The 25,261-nt window shown below is 44.8% G+C and overlaps 1 protein-coding gene across 4 annotated transcripts in view; it reads right to left on the bottom strand.

The window, feature by feature from the left end:
• The window catches only part of LOC130331362 (uncharacterized), a 159,934-nt gene extending 135,228 nt beyond the window's left edge, over window positions 1-24,706 (bottom strand). For 2 of the 4 annotated variants that reach the window (XM_056553685.1, XM_056553688.1), the window contains exons 1-3: window positions 24,660-24,706; window positions 12,319-12,645; window positions 10,196-10,462 (exon numbers count right to left, since the gene is read on the bottom strand). In XM_056553685.1, the coding sequence (XP_056409660.1) occupies window positions 10,196-10,462; window positions 12,319-12,645; window positions 24,660-24,705 (640 nt within the window). In that variant the 5' untranslated portion in view covers window position 24,706. Of the gene's footprint in view, window positions 1-10,195; window positions 10,463-12,318; window positions 12,646-21,902; window positions 22,077-22,176; window positions 22,541-24,659 lie in introns of those variants that run through there. The other 2 variants (XM_056553687.1, XM_056553686.1) reach the window with 2 other exon arrangements.
• Between the last annotated feature and the right edge of the window lie 555 nt (window positions 24,707-25,261).

Here is a 25,261-nt window from a genome sequence, read left to right as displayed (position 1 = left end):
AGGGCTTTCCTTATTGCTGCTTTATGTTCAGTAATACGTATTTTAATATTTCTAGATGTTTGTCCTATATAACACTTGCCGCAAGGACATTTTAATAAATAAATTACGTTATTAGAATTGCAAGTAAAGAACCCTTTGACTTGAATTTATATGACCTTTAGTAGGATGATGGACCTCTCCTTTAATAATATTTTTACAATTCGTACAGGATAGACAGGGGAATGTACTCTGTCTACGAGAAGATAAAAAGGTCTGTCTATCTTTCTTTTTTGTAGCAATGTCACTTTTAATAGGTAAATCAGTAAATAATGTACCATATTTCAGATCTGTTTTTAATAATCTCCAATTTTTTTTATATACATTTTTTTTTACAAGATTACTTCATTTATCATATGTTCCTATGTATACCACTCGATTTTATTTCTTTTTTTTCTCTACATGTTCTCCATTTTCTTGTTAATTCTCTCATTTTTTTTCTTTTCAACTTTTTTCTGACTATATCCCTTCTCAATAAATTTCTTCATCGGTGCTAGTTATCTGACGTGCACGAATAAACTGACTTCTTGGTAAACCCTTGAACACTGAAGGGGAATGATATTTAAATTTATGTAACATATTGTTCCTATACATAGGCTTAGTGAACAAAATGTATGGTAGCAGTGTAATAACTAATCCTAAATTTGATAGTTTCATGTAAACCATTTAACTCCTCAACGAAATGCAATAGTGCCTCTTCACTGTCATGCCATAATAAGAACACATCGTCCACATAGCGCAACCATGTGGACTATGTGCTCAATAATCCTGGCAAGAAGATGTACCGGTCTTCAAATGTATTCATAAATACATTGGCTAATGATGGGGCCTCTGAGAACCACATTGAAACGCTGTATGTTTGTAAAAAAAATATTCTTTTTCAACACAAAAATAATTTTTAGTTAATACGAAGTCCATAAAGTCATGAGGAATGATAACATTACTATTGTCAAGAGTAGCATTTCTAGATAAAACTTCACGTATGTTTTCTATGCCCTCCTCCTGAGGAATATTCGTATAAAGACTGTTCATCTAACGTACACATAAAGGTGACATACGTACTGGGTATACGTTCTAGTTGTAATAAAAAATTGGTGGTATCTAGTAGACATCTAGGTAGTAATTGAACCTCCTTTTGCAGGAAGCTATCCACAAGGATCGTAAGAGGCTGAAGAAGGGAGCCCGACACGATCGGGCGGCCTGTCACGATCCTTGAGGACTTTAGGTATAGTGTATAACACCGGTACTCTGGGATACTCAATGATTAAGGACTTTAAAAAAAAATTTCAGACATAATTCCGTCATAAAACATTTGTGTTATGTAAGTATCTACAATATTCTTAAATTCAGGATGTGTCGGAAATAATATCTACTAAATATGGTGAGACCACGGTTGCACGGCATTTCAAAGAACAAGGTCATCAAATAGTTGAATTGAGATGGCAGGGTCTGGAACAGGTTACTGTTCACAATAATGAAAATCTTAATCGAAAACGCTTGCATCAGAGAGACGCGTTTTGGGTTACAGAACTTGAAACATTAGTGCCGAAAGGTATGAATGAACATTGCAGTTTTAATGTATTTCTGTAAGACCCGTTATGCTGGTTATAAGAATGTTAGCTTTATGTGCATTTTTGTTAGCTTTATGTGCATTTTAATACTATGAGAGTTTTGCTAATGATATGCAGATGTGGAGTTCTTAGGAGTTTGTGTTCCAAGCAGTCAATGCACATGAATAAGAGGGTTCGGCCCTGAAACATTGTGCCGCTGACTGGTGAAACTACAGAATATGCTGCTATTTTCTGCTGCTAATATGCTGTCATAAAGGTCCCGTGAGACAAGCCGATGTGCAATATGCAAAATGATTTTTCCAATGAAATCATGAGTTAGGTCTTGAATTCCAACTCACTTGCAATAATTTAATATAGTTGGTGTGTAGTCAGTATATCTTTGACCTATGTATGTGTATTATCCGATCTTCGGTATCATGTCCTCTCAGGAACCGGTGCAACCAACTTTAGTCACCTTACCAGCTCAAGTCCTGCCACCGTTGGCACCAGTCTATACTCCAGACCACCTGCCTCACCCATGTCTATGCCCACAAGTCCAAGTCCTGCCAGTCTAGACTTGCTACCTACTTCAGGGAGAGGGAGAGCCTGTTGCAATTCCAATAGAGTCAAGAGCTCCCAAAGAAGTAGGCGTTCCTGAATCCCAAGAGGTGGTGCTGTATAGGTCCCAACGGTCCACGCAAGGTCAAATACATGCCCGTTACAAAGATTTAAAGTTTAGTACAGTCAACAGTAAAGTCATGTACTACACAGTCATAAGAACACAATATGGATAAAGAGAAAAGAAAAAAAGAGAGGGCAGCGCCTCGTGTAATCCTGCGAGCTTCAGTAAAGGGCGAGGGTCTAGTATATGGACTCTCACCTGCTGAACCTTTTGGTATTTAGCACATCACCCCAGCTATTGGGGTATCAATGGAACTGTAGGCCGTAGGAGCTTGACTGGGTACCGTAGCTTTGGGTCCAGTAATGCAACAAAATAAAAGAAAGGAAAAAAACTCCAAGGTGGCGCTGTTCAAGCAAAAACATGAACTTCTGGTACTTCGCTTAAAAAAACATATTTATTAGTAAAATCAGTTTAGCAAGCTATGGGCTTGCTAAACTGATTTTACTAATAAATATGTTTTTTTTAAGCGAAATACCAGAAGTATATGTTTTTGCTGGAACAGCGCCACCTTGGAGTTTTTTTCCTTTCTTTTATTATAAGAACACAAAGTCATGTACACAAGTTTCATGCACAGTAGGACTGTAACACTCACAACCACACAGTCCATACAAATGCCATGTCAAATGTGACATTTTTGTGTCCTCGTGCTCAGGATACTTTCCTGACCAGAAAGTATTCCGGTTACTCACAAAAGCACATAATAAAAGTCAAAGGTAACAGAATGTCAAATGTTATCTAAAAAAATCTCTTGCATAAGAAAATGGTTTGCATATATATAACTAGTGTTCTGGGGAGAAGTGTGTAATGCCAAGGGACCCCAGTAGCCAAGCATTGGGCAGAAAGCCTCCGGCAACCCAATCCGCCAGTGTTATGTCTAGTCGTGTATAAAGTGTAGTTATGCATAGTCAAATGTCATAGTATGCATAGCCGTAATCTAATGTTATGATATACATAGTCATAGTCCACAAGTAGTGTTATAAGGTAGTCCTAGGTATGTTGCTAGTCTCCGTTAAATGCAAAAATCTACTTGAGTGTAAATGGACATTTATACAAAGACTATTACAGTATCAGTTTTTGTTAAACAACAGCCTGGAAATGTATGTTGGGTTACAATGCCCCAGGACTGCATTCGGCACCAAGGCCGCTTCGATCCTTAAGCCCAACAGGACTTTCATTGAGGCCGACTTCTGTTAAGTAGGGGGGGGGGGGGTTGTGATGTCCCAGTATGGGATATAGTCCCTTACAGTAGTTAGGCCCTGTCAGGTTGAGTCCCTCTGTGTCTTAGGGGCCCTCCTGCAGTGTCTCCCCTATAGTGTTATATGTATTAGGTATAAAGGACCTTTGAGTTAATCACATGATAATGTTGTCACATGTTATGCTTTGTTACCCAGAAAGCACCAGCTAACCAGGTGACCTGCATCTTGACCTATGGACTCCTTGCACAGGCCCCTTGTCACGATGCCGGCTGGCAGGTAGTGGACCCTCTGTGCCAGAGAGGGATTGGCGTGGACCGTGCTAGTGGACCGGTTCTAAGCCACTACTGGTTTTCACCAGAGCCCGCCGCAAAGCGGGATGGTCTTGCTGCGGCGGTAGTGACCAGGTCGTATCCACTAGCAACGGCTCACCTCTCTGGCTGCTGAAGATAGGCGCGGTACAAGGGAGTAGGCAGAAGCAAGGTCGGACGTAGCAGAAGGTCGGGGCAGGCAGCAAGGATCGTAGTCAGGGGCAACGGCAGAAGGTCTGGAAACACAGGCAAGGAACACACAAGGAACGCTTTCACTGGCACTAAGGCAACAAGATCCGGCAAGGGAGTGCAAGGGAAGTGAGGTAATATAGGGAAGTGCACAGGTGAAAACCCTAATTGGAACCACTGCGCCAATCAGCGGCGCAGTGGCCCTTTAAATCGCAGAGACCCGGCGCGCGCGCGCCCTAGGGAGCGGGGCCGCGCGCGCCAGGACAGAACAGACGGGGAGCGAGTCAGGTAGGGGAGCCGGGGTGCGCATCGCGAGCGGGCGCTACCCGCATCGCGAATCGCATCCCGGCTGGCAGCGGGATCGCAGCGCCCCGGGTCAGAGGACGTGACCGGAGCGCTGCAGCGGAGGGAGTGAAGCGAGCGCTCCGGGGAGGAGCGGGGACCCGGAGCGCTCGGCGTAACAGTACCCCCCCCCTTGGGTCTCCCCCTCTTCTTGGAGCCTGAGAACCTGAGGAGCAGACTTTTGTCAAGGATGTTGTCCTCAGGTTCCCAGGATCTCTCTTCAGGACCACAACCCTCCCAGTCTACTAAAAAAAAATTTTTCCCTCTGACCTTTTTGGCAGCCAAAATTTCCTTGACCGAGAAGACGTCCGAGGAGCCGGAAACAGGAGTGGGAGGAACAGATTTGGGAGAAAAACGGTTGAGGATGAGTGGTTTGAGAAGAGAGACGTGAAAGGCATTAGGGATACGAAGAGAAGGAGGAAGAAGAAGTTTATAAGAGACAGGATTAATTTGACACAAAATTTTGAAAGGACCAAGATAGCGTGGTCCCAACTTGTAGCTAGGGACACGGAAGCGGACATATTTAGCGGAGAGCCATACCTTGTCTCCAGGGGAAAAAACGGGGGGAGCTCTTCTTTTCTTATCCGCGAACCTCTTCATGCGTGAAGAAGCCTGTAAGAGAGAATTTTGGGTCTCTCTCCATATAATGGAAAGGTCACGAGAAATTTCATCCACAGCGGGCAGACCAGAGGGCAAGGGGGTAGGGAGGGGGGGAAGAGGGTGACGGCCGTACACCACGAAAAATGGGGATTTGGAGGAAGATTCAGAGACCCTGAAGTTATACGAGAATTCGGCCCATGGAAGGAGATCTGCCCAGTCATCCTGGCGGGAGGAAACAAAATGTCGCAAATAATCACCCAGGATCTGGTTAATTCTTTCTACTTGTCCATTGGACTGGGGATGATATGCAGAGGAAAAATTTAATTTAATCTTGAGTTGTTTACAGAGAGCCCTCCAGAATTTAGACACGAATTGGACCCCTCTATCCGAGACAATCTGCGTAGGCAACCCGTGAAGACGAAAAATGTGTACAAAAAATTGTTTAGCCAACTGAGGCGCTGAAGGAAGACCAGGAAGAGGGATGAAATGTGCCATTTTGGAGAATCGATCAACGACCACCCAAATAACGGTGTTGCCACGGGAAGGGGGTAAATCAGTAATAAAATCCATACCAATCAGAGACCAAGGCTGTTCGGGGACAGGCAGAGGATGAAGAAAACCAGCGGGCTTCTGGCGAGGAGTCTTATCCCGGGCACAGATAGTGCAGGCTCGCACAAAGTCCCCAACATCCGTCTCCAGAGTCGGCCACCAATAGAAGCGGGAGATGAGTTGCACAGATTTCTTGATGCCCGCATGACCTGCGAGATGGGAGGAGTGACCCCATTTGAGGATTCCGAGGCGTTGGCGTGGAGAAACAAAGGTCTTTCCTGGAGGAGTCTGCCTGATGGAGGCAGGAGAAGTGGAGATCAGGCAGTCAGGTGGAATGATGTGTTGCGGAGGGAGATCAACTTCTGAGGCATCCGAGGAACGAGAGAGAGCATCGGCCCTAATGTTCTTATCGGCAGGACGAAAGTGAATCTCAAAATTAAATCGGACAAAGAACAGAGACCACCGGGCCTGGCGAGGATTCAGCCGTTGGGCAGACTGGAGGTAGGAGAGGTTCTTGTGGTCGGTGTAGATAATAACAGGAAATCTTGATCCCTCCAGCAGATGCCTCCATTCCTCAAGTGCTAATTTAATGGCTAGAAGCTCTCGATCCCCGATGGAGTAGTTCCTCTCCGCTGGAGAGAAGGTCCTAGAGAAAAAACCACAAGTGACAGCATGCCCGGAAGAATTTTTTTGTAGAAGAACAGCTCCAGCTCCCACTGAGGAGGCATCAACCTCCAATAGGAAGGGTTTGGAAGGGTCAGGTCTGGAGAGCACGGGAGCCGAAGAAAAGGCAGACTTGAGTCGTTTAAAGGAGTCTTCTGCTTGAGGAGGCCAGGACTTGGGATCAGCATTTTTTTTGGTTAAAGTCACGATAGGAGCCACAATGGTAGAAAAATGTGGAATAAATTGCCTGTAATAATTGGCGAACCCCAAAAAGCGTTGGATAGCACGGAGTCCGGAGGGGCGTGGCCAATCTAAGACGGCAGAGAGTTTGTCTGGATCCATCTGTAGTCCCTGGCCAGAGACCAAATATCCTAGAAAAGGAAGAGATTGGCATTCAAACAGACATTTCTCAATTTTGGCATAGAGTTGGTTGTCACGAAGTCTCTGAAGAACCATACGGACATGCTGGCGGTGTTCTTCTAGATTGGCAGAAAAAATTAGGATATCGTCCAGATATACAACAACACAGGAGTATAACAGATCACGAAAAATTTCATTGACAAAGTCTTGGAAGACGGCAGGGGCATTGCACAGTCCAAAGGGCATGACCAGATACTCAAAGTGTCCATCTCTGGTGTTAAATGCCGTTTTCCACTCGTCCCCCTCTCTGATGCGGATGAGGTTATAGGCGCCTCTTAAGTCCAATTTAGTGAAGATGTGGGCACCTTGGAGGCGATCAAAGAGTTCAGAGATGAGGGGTAAGGGGTAGCGGTTCTTAACCGTGATTTTATTAAGACCGCGGTAGTCAATGCAAGGACGTAGGGAGCCATCTTTTTTGGACACAAAGAAAAATCCGGCTCCGGCAGGAGAGGAGGATTTACGGATAAAGCCCTTTTTTAGATTCTCCTGGACGTATTCGGACATGGCAAGAGTCTCTGGGGCAGAGAGAGGATAAATTCTGCCCCGGGGTGGAGTAGTACCCGGGAGGAGGTCGATAGGGCAATCATAAGGCCTGTGAGGAGGTAGAGTCTCAGCTTGTTTTTTGCAGAAAACATCCGCGAAGTCCATATAGGCCTTAGGGAGACCGGTTACTGGAGGAACCACAGAGTTACGGCAAGGGTTACTGGGAACCGGTTTTAGACAGTTCTTGGAACAAGAGGACCCCCAACTCTTGATCTCCCCAGTGGACCAATCCAGGGTTGGGGAATGAAGTTGAAGCCAGGGAAGTCCAAGGAGAATCTCCGAGGTGCAATTAGGGAGGACCAAAAGTTCAATCCTCTCATGATGAGATCCGATGCTCATAAGAAGGGGCTCCGTGCGGAAACGTATGGTACAGTCCAATCTTTCATTGTTTACACAATTGATGTAGAGGGGTCTGGCGAGACTGGTCACCGGGATGTTGAACCTGTTGACGAGAGAGGCCAAAATAAAATTTCCTGCAGATCCAGAGTCCAAGAAGGCCACTGTAGAGAAGGAGAAGGCAGAGGCAGACATCCGCACAGGCACAGTAAGACGTGGAGAAGCAGAGTAGACATCAAGGACTGTCTCACCTTTGTGCGGAGTCAGCGTACGTCTTTCCAGGCGGGGAGGACGGATAGGACAATCCCTCAGGAAGTGTTCGGTACTAGCACAGTACAGGCAGAGGTTCTCCATACGGCGTCGTGTCCTCTCTTGAGGTGTCAGGCGAGACCGGTCGACCTGCATAGCCACCACGGCGGGAGGCACAGGAACAGATTGCAGGGGACCAGAGGAGAGAGGAGCCGAGGAGACGAAACGCCTCGTGCGAACAGAGTCCATATCTTGGCGGAGTTCCTGACGCCTTTCAGAAAAACGCATGTCAATGCGAGTGGCTAGGTGAATAAGTTCATGTAGATTAGCAGGAATTTCTCGTGCGGCCAGAACATCTTTAATGTTGCTGGATAGGCCTTTTTTGAAGGTCGCGCAGAGGGCCTCATTATTCCAGGACAATTCTGAAGCAAGTGTACGGAATTGTACGGCATACTCGCCAACGGAAGAATTACCCTGGACCAGGTTCAACAGGGCAGTCTCAGCAGAAGAGGCTCGGGCAGGTTCCTCAAAGACACTTCGGATTTCCGAGAAGAAGGAGTGTACAGAGGCAGTGACGGGGTCATTGCGGTCCCAGAGCGGTGTGGCCCATGACAGGGCTTTTCCGGACAGAAGACTGACTACGAAAGCCACCTTAGACCTTTCAGTGGGAAACAGGTCCGACATCATCTCCAGATGCAGGGAACATTGGGAAAGAAAGCCACGGCAAAACTTAGAGTCCCCATCAAATTTATCCGGCAAGGATAAGCGTATCCCAGGAGCGGCCACTCGCTGCGGAGGAGGTGCAGGAGCTGGCGGAGGAGATGACTGCTGAAGCTGTGGTAGCAACTGTTGTAGCATAACGGTCAGTTGAGACAGCTGTTGGCCTTGTTGCGCTATCTGTTGTGACTGCTGGGCGACCACCGTGGTGAGGTCAGCGACAACTGGCAGAGGAACTTCAGCGGGATCCATGGCCGGATCTACTGTCACGATGCCGGCTGGCAGGTAGTGGACCCTCTGTGCCAGAGAGGGATTGGCGTGGACCGTGCTAGTGGACCGGTTCTAAGCCACTACTGGTTTTCACCAGAGCCCGCCGCAAAGCGGGATGGTCTTGCTGCGGCGGTAGTGACCAGGTCGTATCCACTAGCAACGGCTCACCTCTCTGGCTGCTGAAGATAGGCGCGGTACAAGGGAGTAGGCAGAAGCAAGGTCGGACGTAGCAGAAGGTCGGGGCAGGCAGCAAGGATCGTAGTCAGGGGCAACGGCAGAAGGTCTGGAAACACTGGCAAGGAACACACAAGGAACGCTTTCACTGGCACTAAGGCAACAAGATCCGGCAAGGGAGTGCAAGGGAAGTGAGGTAATATAGGGAAGTGCACAGGTGAAAACCCTAATTGGAACCACTGCGCCAATCAGCGGCGCAGTGGCCCTTTAAATCGCAGAGACCCGGCGCGCGCGCGCCCTAGGGAGCGGGGCCGCGCGCGCCGGGACAGAACAGACGGGGAGCGAGTCAGGTAGGGGAGCCGGGGTGCGCATCGCGAGCGGGCGCTACCCGCATCGCGAATCGCATCCCGGCTGGCAGCGGGATCGCAGCGCCCCGGGTCAGAGGACGTGACCGGAGCGCTGCAGCGGAGGGAGTGAAGCGAGCGCTCCGGGGAGGAGCGGGGACCCGGAGCGCTCGGCGTAACACCCCTTTTATAAGGAAGGAAGGAGCTGCAATCTGCCTCTTTTTCTCTCTTAGATCCTGATGTCCAGTCCAGTCGTCTCAGAGCCAGTGTCCAGCACATCTGGAGGTCTCAAGCCTAAATTACAGCCACATGTCAGTAAGTTAAGTCATCTGTGTGCTGCCACTATCTTCAGTCAAGTCAAGTCTTTAGTCTGACTTGACTTTAGTACAGCCACGCTAAGTCACTGCAAGTCCCAGCAAGCCGCAAGGTCCCTTCTGTGTTACTCGTCACCTCTCTGGGATCCTTGCCTAGCTGTAAAGACTGCACCATATGTCTACATCAGTAAAAGCTACCATTAACCCTAACCTGGCCTTGGACTATTTTTACCCTGCCTAACCTAGGGATAGCAGAGCTACCTTTGGGGGATTACTTAGGAAAACCACGCCCTGCGTCACGAACACTTAGGGGTTAATACCATCTGCCCCTGCACCTTCACACCCCGCGGCTTCACCATACACAGTATACATTGGTGTGTGGACAGAACACTATGCTGTTATGTAATTGAAGAAAACCTGATCTATAGTGACTATATCTGGTCCATTCCTGAGCGTATACTCCAGGGGGCAGATGACCAGACAACACTCCGTCACCGCACACAATGACCCGGACCCGGTGCACAGAGGTATATATTGGTGTACGGTTCTGTTACACACCCCATACTGACATACACCCTGAATGTAGAGTTCTTGTCTCTTGTGAGCATAGCCCCAGTATTATCTTATAATGACTAAAGGTCCGATCTCTGGGCCCCCAGTGCCCCCATATTCTGAGAATGAAGGGGCCACAGTGCTGGTTTAGTGACACTTACCTGGACAATTCTCTCCTGTTTTCCTGGTCTCATTGTCACTGACCCGATTTCTCACAGAACATGTTATATCCCAAGGTCCTGGAGAATCCACAAGGACAGAAACCTCATTGACATCTCCCGTAGTCCTGGATGAGGGTGAGTTCACCAATAAATCTCCATTTACTGTAATGGAAACCGAGGGATCTGACCCAGTGATTATCCTGCAGGAGATGTTAGATCCACCGTCCGGAAGACACGAAACATAAAGGAGAGGGACCGAGACCGGATCTGAGGGAAAGAGACAACGTATGAGGAGACAACCAAGGAGATCACAAGAGACATCAGTATATAAGGAGAGTATAAGGAGACAGTATGAGGAGACAAGAAATCACAGGATACATCAAGAGACATCAGTATATAAGGAGAGAAGAGTGTATGGAGACAGTATGAGAAGACAAGAAATCACAGGATACATCAAGAGACATCAGTATATAAGGAGAGAAGAGTGTAAGGAGACAGTGTATGAGGAGACAAGAGATCACAGGATACAAGAGACATCAGTATATAAGGAGAGAAGAGTGTAAGGATACATTGTATGAGGAGACAAGAGATCACAGGAGACAAGAGACATCAGTATATAAGGAGAGAAGAGTGTAAGGAGTAGATGAGTGATTTCTTGTCTTTGTTTTCTTTTCTCTTTTGTTTACTCTCTTATAACCTTGATTCACACAGTCGTTGACCATTTTAGGGTCACGTCCAACCTGATGAACAGTGGTAATGATGCGTCTCACCTGTGACATGGGACTTGTTGAGAGGGAGCGCAGTATGGGTCGCGGGTGAGAAGTATCATCGTGAAGTACTGAGTTACAGTCCGTAGGTTTAGTATATACACCTGTTGTCAATAGAGATCAGTCTCCAGAAACTGAACACAAGAATTACAAAAAGTCAAAGTAAATGTAATGTGTGTACTGATGGAGAGAAGGTAAGTATGGAACTGATGGAGATAAGGTAAGTATGGAACTGATGGAGTGAAGGTAAGTATGGAATTGATGGAGTTTCCGATCCATTCCCAATCAGGAACCAATCGTCTATGTACCTCCACCATCCTTAGCACATGGGTGAAGTGGTCGGACACAGACGTGTTGCTCCTCGATCACAACCTTGACAAAATGGTCAACAACTTTGTGACTCGCGGTTACCCCTAGGCTTTGTTACCAGAGGGTAAACAAAAACTACTTGGTATGGACTGAAAAGAATTAACCTATGAATCTCTATATAAATCTCCTAAACCCAGGATCGCCTTTGTATCTACATACAGGGATTTATCTGGGGGAATCTGTAGTGCACTTAATATAAATTGGAAATTGTTGAATATGAGTTTCCCACCGATTGCTGAGTACTCATCCTCTGCTCCTCTCATAGACGACCTCCGAACCTATGGGATAAATTAGGTCGGACGTCTATGAAGGAGAATATAAAATATCTGACTGTTATAACCAGGATCGCATCTGTTGTCAGTGTGTAAATTGTGTCTATATGCTTAAAGGCCCAACATTCAGCCATCCAACCACTAATCAGGTTAATCAGTGTAATCTTACATCTTAAATTATAATTAAATAATTAAACATTCACACACAAGAAGTCACAGTCCACAAGCCAAGTCAATACCAAGAGATAAAAGATAAGACAAATCACAGAAACAGGAAAAGAGTCAAAGAGCAGAGCCGATGGGTCAGATATGCTAGAATATACAAACACTAGCTAGGAGTAAGAGCTCTTTCGCAGGCGATGTATGAGAACAGACTGCCAGCTAAAATAGGCCCAGACCAGGTGCTCTCATCAAGGTCAGCTGACCAGTCCAGGCAGCTGGGCATAGCCCAAGAACAAAACAGAGAGAACTGTCAGAACCATTTAACCCCATGGGTTTTGATAGATAGATATGAGATAGATTGATATTAGATAGATAGATGGATAGATAGATATGAGAGATACATTTTAGACTATTACAACTAATTTGTTCTTTCTTCATACAGCAACCATAAGAATGTCATTTTATTCTTTTCTATATGTCCAGAAATATGTAAAAAAAAAAACATTTTTTTACATGACAAGAAGAATCTTATAACCCTTGAGATGTCACTCACCCTGTACATGAAGATTATAATTGTGTGTGAATACTTCGTCTCCTCCTTTACGTACAATCACAGTATAATTCCCGCTGTTGTTTCTGGTGATGTTCCTCAGGGTCAGGTTTCCGCCCTCCCATATCTTATAGTTAGAGAACCCTGTATAGTTGTATACATTCAGATAACAGTCTGTACGTTGTCTGGAGATCTGGAATGAATTATATCTCCAGATAAACTGATCGCACTTCTTATTATCCTTATCTATAGTCAGATTATATCTCAGGGGGAGAAGAACATCAGATCCTGGACTGGAGAAGACATCTGTGTGGCCCCCGGTGTCCTGTCCTGTAGATACAGAGAACATTCGGTAATTATTTTATAATGAATAATAATAATCTGGTGTTTATCTTTATTATATGGTCACTTATTATTACACATTACATCTAATGATATACACTGCTCAAAAAACTAAAGGGTTACCTAACCAACACAATGTAACTCCAAGTCAATGACACTTGTCCACTCAGGAAGAACACGGATTGACAATCAATGGTGGAAATTATAGGCAATTAGCAAGACACCCCCCAATAAAAGGAGTGCTTCTGCAGGTGGTGACCACAGACCACTTCTCAGTTCCTATGCTTCCGGGCGGATGTTTTGGTCACTTTTGAATGCTGGCGGTGCTTTCACTCTAGTGGTAGCATGAGACGGAGTCTACAACCCACACAAGTGGCTCAGGTAGTGCAGCTCATCCAGGATGGCACATCAATGCGAGCTGTGGCAAGAAGGTTTGCTGTGTCTGTCAGCGTAGTGCCCAGAGCATGAAGGCGCTACCAGGAGACAGGCCAGTACATCAGGAGACGTGGAGGAGGCCGTAGGAGGGCAACAACCCAACAGCAGGACCGCTACCTCTGCCTTTGTGTAAGGAGGAGCACTGCCAGAGCCCTGCGATATGCCCTCCAGCAGGACACAAATGCGCATGTGTCCACTCAAACGGTCAGAAACAGACTCCATGAGGGTGGTATGAGGGCCCGACGTCCACAGGTGGGAGTTGTGCTTACAGTCCAACACCGTGCAGGATGTTTGGCATTTTCCAGAGAACATCAAGATTGGCAAATTCGACACTAGCGCCCTGTGCTCTTCACAGATGAAAGCAGGTTCACTCTGAGCACGTGACAGACGTGACAGAGTCTGGAGACGCCGTTGAGAACTTTCTGCTCCCTGCAACATACTCCAGCATGCCCGGTTTGGCGGTGGGTCAATAATGGTGTGGGGTGGCATTTCTTTGGGGGGCCGCACACCCCTCCATGTGCTTGCCAGAGGTAGCCTGACTGCCATTAGGGACTGAGATGAGATCCTCAGACCACTTGTGAGACCATATGCTGGTGCGGTGTGGTTCCTCCTAATACAAGACAATGCTAGACCTCATGTGGCTGGAGTGTGTCAGCAGTTCCTACAAGAGGAAGGCATTGATGCTATGGACTGGCCGCCCGTTCCCCTGAATCCGATTGAGCACATCTGGGACGTCTCGCTCCATCCACCACAGACTGTCCAGGAGTTGGCGGATAGTCCAGGTCTGGGAGGACATCCCTCAGGAGACCATCCTCCACCTCATCAGGAGCATGCCCAGGCGTTGTAGGGAGGTCATATGGGCACGTGGAGGCCACACACAGTACTGAGCCTCATTGGGACTTGACATTAAATCAAAGTTGAATCAGCCTGTAGTGGGGATTTCCACTTTGATTTTGAGTGTGACTCCATATCCAGCCCTCCATGCAGGGACGTGCACAGACATTTTGGAGGGCAGGGGCTCAAATAAAATAAAGGGCACTTTTCATTATAAAAAAAAAAAATTTAGTAAAAGCCTTACATATGTTTAAGGGGAACTCTAGTACAGAACATCTTACTCTCCCCTAATCACAGGATAGGGGATAAGTATCTGATTACAGGGGATCCGACCGCTGGGACCCCTTTCTATCTCCTGCCCAGCACCCCAGCTCTTCCCATGTATGGAGTGATCTAAGCACCTTGCATGGATTCCTGTCGACCACTGTACAAAGCAGTGGCAAACACACCCCTCCATGTATCTCTGGCTCCCCCATAAAGATACATAGAGGGACATGTCGGCCACCTCTTCGCGCAGTGGTCGACAGTAATCCATGCAAGGTGCTTAGATCGTTCAATACATGAGAAGAACCGGGGTGCTGGGAAGGAGAGAGTGGGGGAGGGGGGGTCCCAGCGGTCGGACTCTGTGGATAGGGGATAAGATGTTCTGTATCAGAGTTCCCCCATAACAGAACACAATTACTGAGGTAGGGGCCTCCGTTGTCATGTCAGCTAAATAGGACCCTGCATCACCCCACGTAGGTCCCGATCAGCCCCCCTAAAACCCACTGGCACCAGTAGTTTGCACTTTTAGATGCCGCAATCAAGTTTGATCACAGCATCTAAAGTGTTAGTGCCGGATATTGCTGTGATCACCGAGGTCTATTCCAGGCAAAACCTTTTTTTTATATATAAATCAACTGGCTCCGGAAAGTTAAACAGATTTGTAAATTACTTCTATTAAAAAATCTTAATCCTTCCAATAGTTATTAGCTTCTGAAGTTTTCTGTCTAACTGCTCAATAATGATGTCATGTCCCGGGAGCTGTGCATGATGGGAGAATATCCCCATAGGAACTGCACAGCTCCCGGGACGTGAATCATCAGAGAGCAGTTAGACAGAAAACAACAACTCAACTTCAGAAGCTAATAACTCTTGGAAGGATTAAGATTTTTTTAATAGAAGTAATTTACAAATCTGTTTAACTTTCTGGAGCCAGTTGATATATATAAAAAGAAAGTTTGGCCTGGAATACCCCTTTAACTGTGTTCTGGCTGCTGATAACAGCCATTACTTACCGGCACTGAAGCAAATTCAGCTCCAGATCTCACTTCAAAGTCTAGTAGCATCCTCTAGATGTTCAAAAACTATATGTATGCGATAATAAAAAATGGACTATATAAATTGAATTACAAATAAAGACTAAAAACTACAATACTATTACTTCACATTTGACAGGTAACACAGTCATGAATGATACCTCCAAATGTCTACTGCAGCTTTACTCGGACAGCAGGCTCTCTCCCTGTATATGAGGGTCCCTACCTGCAGCCCTCTCCGTCCGATCAGCAATCTGCTGTTCCATGCCTGCTCAGGTGGCTGGAGCAGCAGAGCGCAGATAACACTGATCAATGCTATGCTATGGCATAGCATTGAACAGTGTATACAATCAGAATATTGCATGTAATAATTCCCTGTGGGGACTAAAAAATTGTGTAAAAATAGTAAAAAAAATTAAGTTAATAAATGTGATTTAACCCCTTCCCTAATAAAAATTAGAATCACCCCCCTTTTTCCATTTAAAAAAAAGTATGTAAACAAAAATAAACCTAAACATACATAATATCGCCACATGCATAATAGGGGTCTGAAGATGACAATTATAAACATACTAATTTTGGTGCATGTAGTTATAACTTTTTAAAGTAATATAATATAATGAGGGTCTGAGGAAGCATGCCTGTGCGCACGTGCATTGGCTGTCACCCCTTCGTTCAAGCCATGTCCTTGTCTGTATTGAGCACCTTGCACTTTGTTGGATGAATAAAACGGTTTTCGTCTACTGCAGTGGAGTGTGATCAGTCGTCTTTACATTTATATAATAAAATAAAACCTACATAAATTGGGTATCCTTGTAAACGTATGAACCTACAGAATAGACAAAAGGTGTAATTTTTTACCAAAAAGTGCACTGTGTAGAAACGGAAGCCGCCAAAAAAAAATAAAAAATGAAATGGCGTTTTTTTCTTCAAATTTGTCCTACAAATAATTTTTGTAGATTTTGTGGTGAAATGACTGATGTCAATACAAAGTACTATTGGTAGCACATAAAAAAGTTCTCATATAGGTCTGTTGGTGGAAAACCGTTACGATTTTTAGAAAATGAGGAGGAAAATACAAAAGTGCAAAAAAGTAAAAACGCTCCTTTTTTCTTTTAATGTTTACTTATCCATATGAGGGCTCATTTTTACGCCGTGATACATAGTTTTTTATTGGAATTTTTATTCACTGTTTATACATTTTTTCTCATACACAAAGTTATCAAAAATTTGCAATTCTGGACTTCAGATTTTTTTTGACTTTTATGCTATTGACTGTGCGGTTTAATATTATATTTCAATAGCTTGGAAATTTCCTCACGTGGCGATACCACATGTTTATTTTTGTTGTTTCTTTTGTATTACATTATTTAATTTGAAAAATGAGAAAAGTGGGGGTGATATAAACTTTTATTAGGGAAGGGGCTTATTCACATTTATTAACACTTTTTTGAAATATTTTATTTACTATTTTGTATCACCACCTCTAGTATTTGGGGCAACAATGCACTACAACTCTCAAGTGACAGTGCATTACAAGCTCACAACCTCCAGCACACAAGGCAAGAAGGCACTACAGACTGTAGTGCCTTCTTGTTTTGTGTGCTGGAGGTTATGAGCTTGTAATGCACTGTAGTTTTACATACTGGGAGTTGTAGTGCATTGTCACTTTACATGCTGGGAGTTGTAGTGCATTGTCACTTTACATGCTAGGGGTTTTAGTGCTTTAACCTTTTGCATATTAGAGTCTGTACTACAAACTTCAATATGCAAAGTGACAAAGCACTACAACCCCCAGCATATAAAGTGACAAAGCACTACAATCCCCAGCAAAGCACTACAACCCCCAGCATGTAAAGTGACAAAGCACTACAATCCCCAGTAAAGCACTACAACCCCCAGCATGTAGTGACAAAGCACTACAATCCCCAGCAAAGAACTACAACCCCCAATATGCAAAGGGACAAGTCACTACAATCCCCAGCATGTATAATGACAGAGCACAACCCCCAATATGCAAAGAGACAAGGCACTACAATTGTTGTAGTGTTTTGTTGCTTTGCATACTGAAAGTTACACACACAAAAAAAAACACTAAATTAAAACTATTACCGTGGCAGAGAGGGCAGAGGAGATCACCGGAGACACTTCAGGAATGCAGACTCCTCTGCTGTAATGCTGCGGGGGGTCACGTGACCTAGCAGACGTGCGCACGTCTTTTACCCAGGCAGCCCCTGCGCTCTAATGTAAGGATCTGGCTAATTAAGAGGAAGAGGACTCCAGGAGGCCTTGGGATAGTTCAGGTAGTGGCCGGACTTGAGATAGAAAGTGAGCAGACCGGAGGGGGAGGGGAAAGAAAAGGAGGGGGGCTTGTCAGGGTTGGTAATTATTTTATGTGAATCAAGAGTTCTGCTGACAACCTGTGGAGGTTGCGCTGCCCTGACTTGGGCAGTGCTGTAGATGTTTATTAAAAAAAAAAAAAGGGCATTAAAGGGGCAGATACAAAAAAGGGCAGGGGCTAGAGCCCCGTTTGAAGCCTATGTATGCACGTCCCTGCCTCCATGGGTTGATAAATTTGATTTCCATTGATAATTTGTGTGTGATTTTGTTGTCAGAGCATTCAACTATGTAAAGAGGAAAATATTTAATATGATTAGTTCATTCAATACAGATCTAGGATGTGTTATCTTGGTGTTCCCTTTAGTTTTTTTGAGCAGTGCGTATATATTACAGTTAAAACTAGCATTTAGTTAAAACTGGTTTTCCTTAGTAAAAAACAGTTTTTACTGTTGTCTTCACACAAACTAGAATATTTACTGAACGCCTTCATACAAACTAAAATATTTACTGAACGCCTTCATACAAACTAAAATATTTACTGACCGCCTTCATACCAACTAGAATATTTACTGAACGCCTTCATACAAACTAGAATATTTACTGACCGCCTTCATACCAACTAGAATATTTACTGAACGCCTTCATACAAACTAAAATATTTACTGACCGCCTTCATACCAACTAGAATATTTACTGAACGCCTTCATACAAACTAGAATATTTACTGAACGCCTTCCTACAAACTAGAATATTTACTGACCGCCTTCATACCAACTAGAATATTTACTGAACGCCTTCCTACAAACTAGAATATTTACTGAACGCCTTCATACCAACTAGAATATTTACTGAACGCCTTCATACCAACCAGAATATTTACTGAACGCCTTCATACAAACCAGAATATTTACTGAACGCCTCATACAAACCAGAATATTTACTGACCGCCTTCATACCAACTAGAATATTTACTGATCACCTTCATACAAACTAGAATATTTACTGAACGCCTTCATACAAACCAGAATATTAACTGAACGCCTTCATACAAACTAGAATATTTACTGAACGCCTTCATACAAACTAGAATATTTACTGAATGCCTTTATACAAACTAGAATATTTACTGACCGCCTTCCTACAAACTAGAATATTTACTGACCGCCTTCATACAAACTAGAATATTTACTGAACGCCTGCATAAAAAGTAGAATATTTACTAAACGCCTTCATACAAACCAGAATATTTACTGAACTCCTTCATACTAACTGGAATATTTACTAAACGTCTTCATACAAACTTGAATATTTACTGAACGTCTTCATACAAAGTAGAATATTTACTGAACGCCTTTACACAAACTAGAATATTTACTGATCACCTTTACACAGACTGGAATATTTACTGATCACCTTTACACAGACTGGAATATTTACTGAACGCCTTCATACAATATACACCCAAACAAAACACCAGTTGATCTTCAATGTGAGATGATAAAATCCATATCTTTATTAATACAAATAAAAATATATATAATAGGTGCCCAGATAAAAGTTACAGATTGACAATAGCTAGGAGGATACATTAAATTAGAGTCATCAGGGATATAAATGCCAAACGATATTATCATAGCGGTGTGAGGGTATACAAAACTCACACAAAAAGGGCAATGACAATGCTTTAAATTGTACAGCAGTATTAACTATTGCTATAATATGAGCTTATTGTAAACATCTCATATTCAGCAGCAAGAAAAGTGAGGTCAGAAAGCTTTCTTGCCATAATAGGCTCAGACCCCCTAACACCACATGCTATAATAAAGTGCATAAATTACATGTAACTGCTCATAATGATTGCTAACACTTACCCATGCTATGTAGGACAATGCGCTCCTAACACCCCGAGCGTGCTTTCGCTCCTTCAACAGGGGAATCCTATGTGATATGTTTACAATAAGCTCATATTATAGCCTCATACAAACTAGAATATCTACTGAACGCCTTCACACAAACTAGAATATTTACTGAACGCCTTCATACAAACTAGAATATTTACTGAACGCCTTCACACAAACTAGAATATTTACTGAATGCCTTCATACCAACCAGAATATTTACTGAACACCTTCATACCAACCAGAATATTTACTGAACGCCTTCACACAAACTAGAATATTTACTGAACGCCTTCATACAAACTAGAATATTTACTGAACGCCTTCACACAAACTAGAATATTTACTGAACGCCTTCCTACAAACTAGAATATTTACTGAACGCCTTCCTACAAACTAGAATATTTACTGAACGCCTTCCTACAAACTAGAATATTTACTGAACGCCTTCATACAAACTAGAATATTTACTGAACGCCTTCATACAAACTAGAATATTTACTGAACGCCTTCATACAAACTAGAATATTTACTGAACGTCTTCATACAAACTAGAATATTTACTGAACGTCTTCATACAAACTAGAATATTTACTGAACGTCTTCACACAAACTAGAATATTTACTGAACGCCTTCATACAAACTAGAATATTTACTGATCACCTTCATACAAACTGGAATATTTACTGAACACCTTCATACATACTAGAATATTTACTGACCGCCTTCATACCAACTAGAATATTTACTGAACGCCTCATACAAACTAGAATAGTAACTGAACGCCTCATACAAACTAGAATATGTACTGAACGCCTTCACACAAACTAGAATATTTACTGAACGCCTTCATACAAACTAGAATAGTAACTGAACACCTTCATACTGTTATGCCGAGCGCTCCGGGTCCCTGCTCCTCCCCGGAGCGCTCGCAGCGTTCTCCTCTCTGCAGCGCCCCGGTCAGACCCGCTGACCGGGAGTGCTGCACTGACTGCCGACGGGGATGCGATTCGCATAGCGGGACGCGCCCGCTCGCGGATTGCATCCCAATCCACTTACCTGTCCCGGTCCCCGGCTGTCAAGTCCTGGCGCGCGCCAGCTCTCTAAGATTTAAAAGGCCAGTGCACCACTAATTGGTGCCTGGCCCAATCAGTGTAATTAGCCCCCACCTGCTCCACACCTTTATAACCTCACTTCCCCTTCCCAGCATTGCCAGATCTTGTTGCCCTTGTGCCTAGTGAAAGCGTTTCCTGTGATTGCCATACCAGTGTTTCCAGACCTTCTGCCATTACCATTGACTACGAACCTTGCCGGCTGCCCTGACCTTCTGCTACGTCTGACCTCGCCTCTGTCTAGTCCTTCTGTCCCACGCCTTCTCAGCAGTCAGCGAGGTTGAGCCGTTACCGCTGGATACGACCTGGTTGCTACCGCCACAGCAAGACCATCCCGCTTTGCGGCGGGCTCTGGTGAATACCAGTAGCAGCTTAGAACCGGTCCACCGGAACGGTCCACGCCAATCCCTCGCTGACACAGAGGATCCACATCCAGCCTGCCGAATCCTAACAGTAGATCCAGCCACAGCCACTGTCCAGTCCTTTTTCGCTGATGTCCGTAGTGTCTTCAAGGAGCCAGCCCGGGCCTCCTCTGCCGAGTCTGCTTTGCTGAACCTAGTCCAAGGAAGTTCCTCTGTAGGCGAATACGCCATCCAGTTTCGTACCCTCGCCTCTGAATTATCTTGGAACAATGAGGCCCTCTGCGCGACCTTAAAAAAAAAAGGCCTATCCAGTAACATCAAGGATGTGCTGGCCGTACGAGAAATTGCTGCCAACCTGCATGAACTTATCCATTTGGCCACCCGCATTGACATGCGTTTTTCTGAAAGATACCAGGAGCTCCACCAGGAAAAGGACCTTGATCTCTGGGCACCTCTCTCACAGTATCCTTTGCAGTCTATCCCTGTGCCTCCCGCCGAGGAGGCTATGCAAGTAGATCGGTCTCGCTTGACCCATGAAGAGAGGTCTCGTTGCAGAGATGAAAATTTATGCCTCTACTGCGCTAGTACCGAACATTTACTAGTGGATTGCCCTATGCGTCCTCCACGTCTGGGAAACGCACGCACCCAGCTCACATGGGAGTGGCGTCTCTTGGTGTGAAGTCTGCTTCTCCACGTCTCACTGTGCCCATGTGGATTTCTCCTTCTGCCAATTCCTCCTTCTCAGCTGTGGCCTTCTTGGACTCTGGTTCTGCGGGAAATTTTATTTTGGACTCTTTTGTTAATAGGTTCAGCATCCCAGTGACCCGTCTCGTCAAGCCACTCTACATTTCTTCGGTCAACGGAGTAAAATTGGACTGCACTGTGCGTTACCGCACAGAACCCCTGCTTATGAGCATTGGACTGCATCACGAAAAAATTGAATTTTTTGTTCGGCCCAACCGCACCTCTGAAGTCCTCCTCGGTCTGCCATGGCTCCAACGTCATTCTCCTACCCTTGACTGGACCACCGGGGAGATCAAGAATTGGGGTCCTGCTTGTCACAAACGATGCCTCACATCTGCTCCCACTTGTCTAACTCCTGAGGTTCCACCCATACCGGTCCCTCCCAAGGCTTACCAGGATATTTTCCGCAAAAAGCAAGATGAGATTTTGCCTCCCCCTAGCCCCCTTCCTGGTAACACTCTGCCCCCCTCCCCATTCCCACTTCTTCTGGATCACCTGCCATTGATGAAGTTACTCAGGATTTCGCTATCATCCGGAAGGAAACTCAAGAACCGCTCCCAATGGCCTCGTCTCGCATGAAGGGACAAGACAAAAGGGGGGAGACCTAAGGGGGGGGGGGTACTCGCAGTGTTCTCCTCAGCGCCCCGGTCAGACCCGCTGACCTCTCATCCTTATCTGTACCTATCGTCACCATTCTCACCTCTCCTCCCCTCATCCTTATCTGTATCTATCGTCACCATTCTCACCTCTCCTCCTCATCCTTATCTGTATCTTTCGTCACCATTCTCACCTCTCCTCCCCCCTCATCCTTATCTGTATCTATCGTCACCATTCTCACCTCTCCTCCCCCTCATCCTTATCTGTATCTATCGTCACCATTCTCACCTCTCCTCCCCCTCATCCTTATCTGTATCTATCGTCACCATTCTCACCTCTCCTCCCCCTCATCCTTATCTGTATCTATCGTCACCATTCTCACCTCTCCTCCCCCTCATCCTTATCTGTATCTATCGTCACCATTCTCACCTCTCCTCCTCTCCTCATCCTTATCTGTATCTATCGTCACCATTCTCACCTCTCCTCCCCCTCATCCTTATCTGTATCTATCGTCACCATTCTCACCTCTCCTCCCCCCCCTCATCCTTATCTGTATCTATCGTCACCATTCTCACCTCTCCTCCCCCCCCTCATCCTTATCTGTATCTATCGTCACCATTCTCACCTCTCCTCCTCATCCTTATCTGTATCTATCGTCACCATTCTCACCTCTCCTCCTCCCCCTCATCCTTATCTGTATCTATCGTCACCATTCTCACCTCTCCTCCCCCCCCTCATCCTTATCTGTATCTATCGTCACCATTCTCACCTCTCCTCCCCCTCATCCTTATCTGTATCTATCGTCACCATTCTCACCTCTCCCCCCTCATCCTTATCTGTATCTATTGTCACCATTCTCACCTCTCCTCCCCTCATCCTTATCTGTATCTATCGTCACCATTCTCACCTCTCCCCCCTCATCCTTATCTGTATCTATCGTCACCATTCTCACCTCTCCTCATCCTTACCTGTATCTATCGTCACCATTCTCACCTCTCCTCATCCTTACCTGTATCTATCGTCACCATTCTCACCTCTCCTCCCCTCATCCTTACCTGTATCTATCGTCACCATTCTCACCTCTCCTCTCCTCATCCTTATCTGTATCTATCGTCACCATTCTCACCTCTCCTCCTCCCCTCATCCTTATCTGTATCTATCGTCACCATTCTCACCTCTCCTCCTCCCCTCATCCTTATCTGTATCTATCGTCACCATTCTCACCTCTCCTCTCCTCATCCTTACCTGTATCTATCGTCACCATTCTCACCTCTCCTCCCCCTCATCCTTATCTGTATCTATCGTCACCATTCTCACCTCTCCTCTCCTCATCCTTACCTGTATCTATCGTCACCATTCTCACCTCTCCTCCCCTCATCCTTATCTGTATCTATCCTCCTATAGATATACAATTTATGGCCCAACTTTATGTCCTTTCTCCACATATGTTGTTTTAACCCCTGCATATTTTGTGAGATAGAACGCGTGTCTTCTCCTTGTGAGCTCAGAAATGATTATGACTTAATAAAGGGAGGAATCCCGAAAGCTTCTCTACATAATCTTGTTAGTCCAATTAAAAAAAAAAAAGGTCATTACAAGATACTGCAACTACACATGATTTTGCTTTTTGCATCACTGGTCTAATACGGCTACTCCTAACTACATATTATATATATATATATATATATATATATATATATATATATATATATATATATATAGGGTGGAGTCACTTATGGGATTCACTGTGTGTGTGTGTATATATATATATATATATATATATATATATATGGAGTGGAGTGACTTATGGGATATGCTGTGTGTATATATATGAGGGGGTGGAGTGACTTATGGGATATACTGTATATATATGGAGTGGAGTGACTTATGGGGTATACTGTATATATATGGAGTGGAGTGACTTATGGGGTATACTGTATATGTATGGAGTGGAGTGACTTATGGGGTATACTGTATATGTATGGAGTGGAGTGACTTATGGGATATACCGTGTGTATAATATATATATACATATATATATATATATATATACATATACATACATACACACACACGAGGGGTGGAGTGACTTATGGGATATACTGTATATATATGGAGTGGAGTGACTTATGGGGTATACTGTATATATATGGAGTGGAGTGACTTATGGGATATACTGTGTGTATAATATTATACATACATACATACACACACACACACACACACACACACGAGGGGTGGAGTGACTTATGGGATATACTTTGTGTGTGTGTAGAGATATATATATATTTATATTACACATCGCTCACACATATATGACCACAGATGCCTACACACACCTGACTGTACCCGGTAACGGTGTCTCTATATACATCACGTACCTTGTATGGGGGACAGAAGGACACACAGGACGCACAGACACCACATATTACCGCTTCTCTCTGACAACCAAAAGGGGAAGTAATGAGGAGAAGTGAGATACAGGAGACGAAGGGGAAGAAGACGTCTCCCCAGAGCGGCCGCACTTCCTGCCTATTGTGGGAGTTTAGCTCAGAAGAAACGGCAAATAGCAGCAATCATCAGTCAGGGTCAGTGACAATTCACACAGGGCTACTCCTGCTCTTTATTACTATACATAGAATATACGGCTGTATTCATATTGGAACAAACCTGCTTGTCCAGCACTGACTGAACCCATTAGACTGTTTTGTCAGGTGGTCGGTAGTAAGCCCCCTGTATAGTGAGGACAAACTAAGTTTTCTAAGGCTACAAACAATCTTCAAATCCCATCAGAGGGTCCGATCCTCTTAGCCGTGCAGACTGTCTCTCACCTTTTTTTGTTATCTCAGTAATGAGCCGACTTCAGCGCCTGTGCAGACCTGGGCTACTGTGAAAACCTGGACCGGCCCAAGAGGTGCAATAAAAAGCCCTACTACCAATCCTGCCTTTCATTTAATAAAAATCCAGACCTAAAAATCGGCCT

The sequence above is a fragment of the Hyla sarda genome, unplaced genomic scaffold, assembly GCF_029499605.1.
Source record: "Hyla sarda isolate aHylSar1 unplaced genomic scaffold, aHylSar1.hap1 scaffold_348, whole genome shotgun sequence".
Classification (NCBI taxonomy): Eukaryota; Metazoa; Chordata; class Amphibia; order Anura; family Hylidae; genus Hyla; species Hyla sarda.
This window is presented reverse-complemented; position numbering and strand designations above follow the sequence as displayed.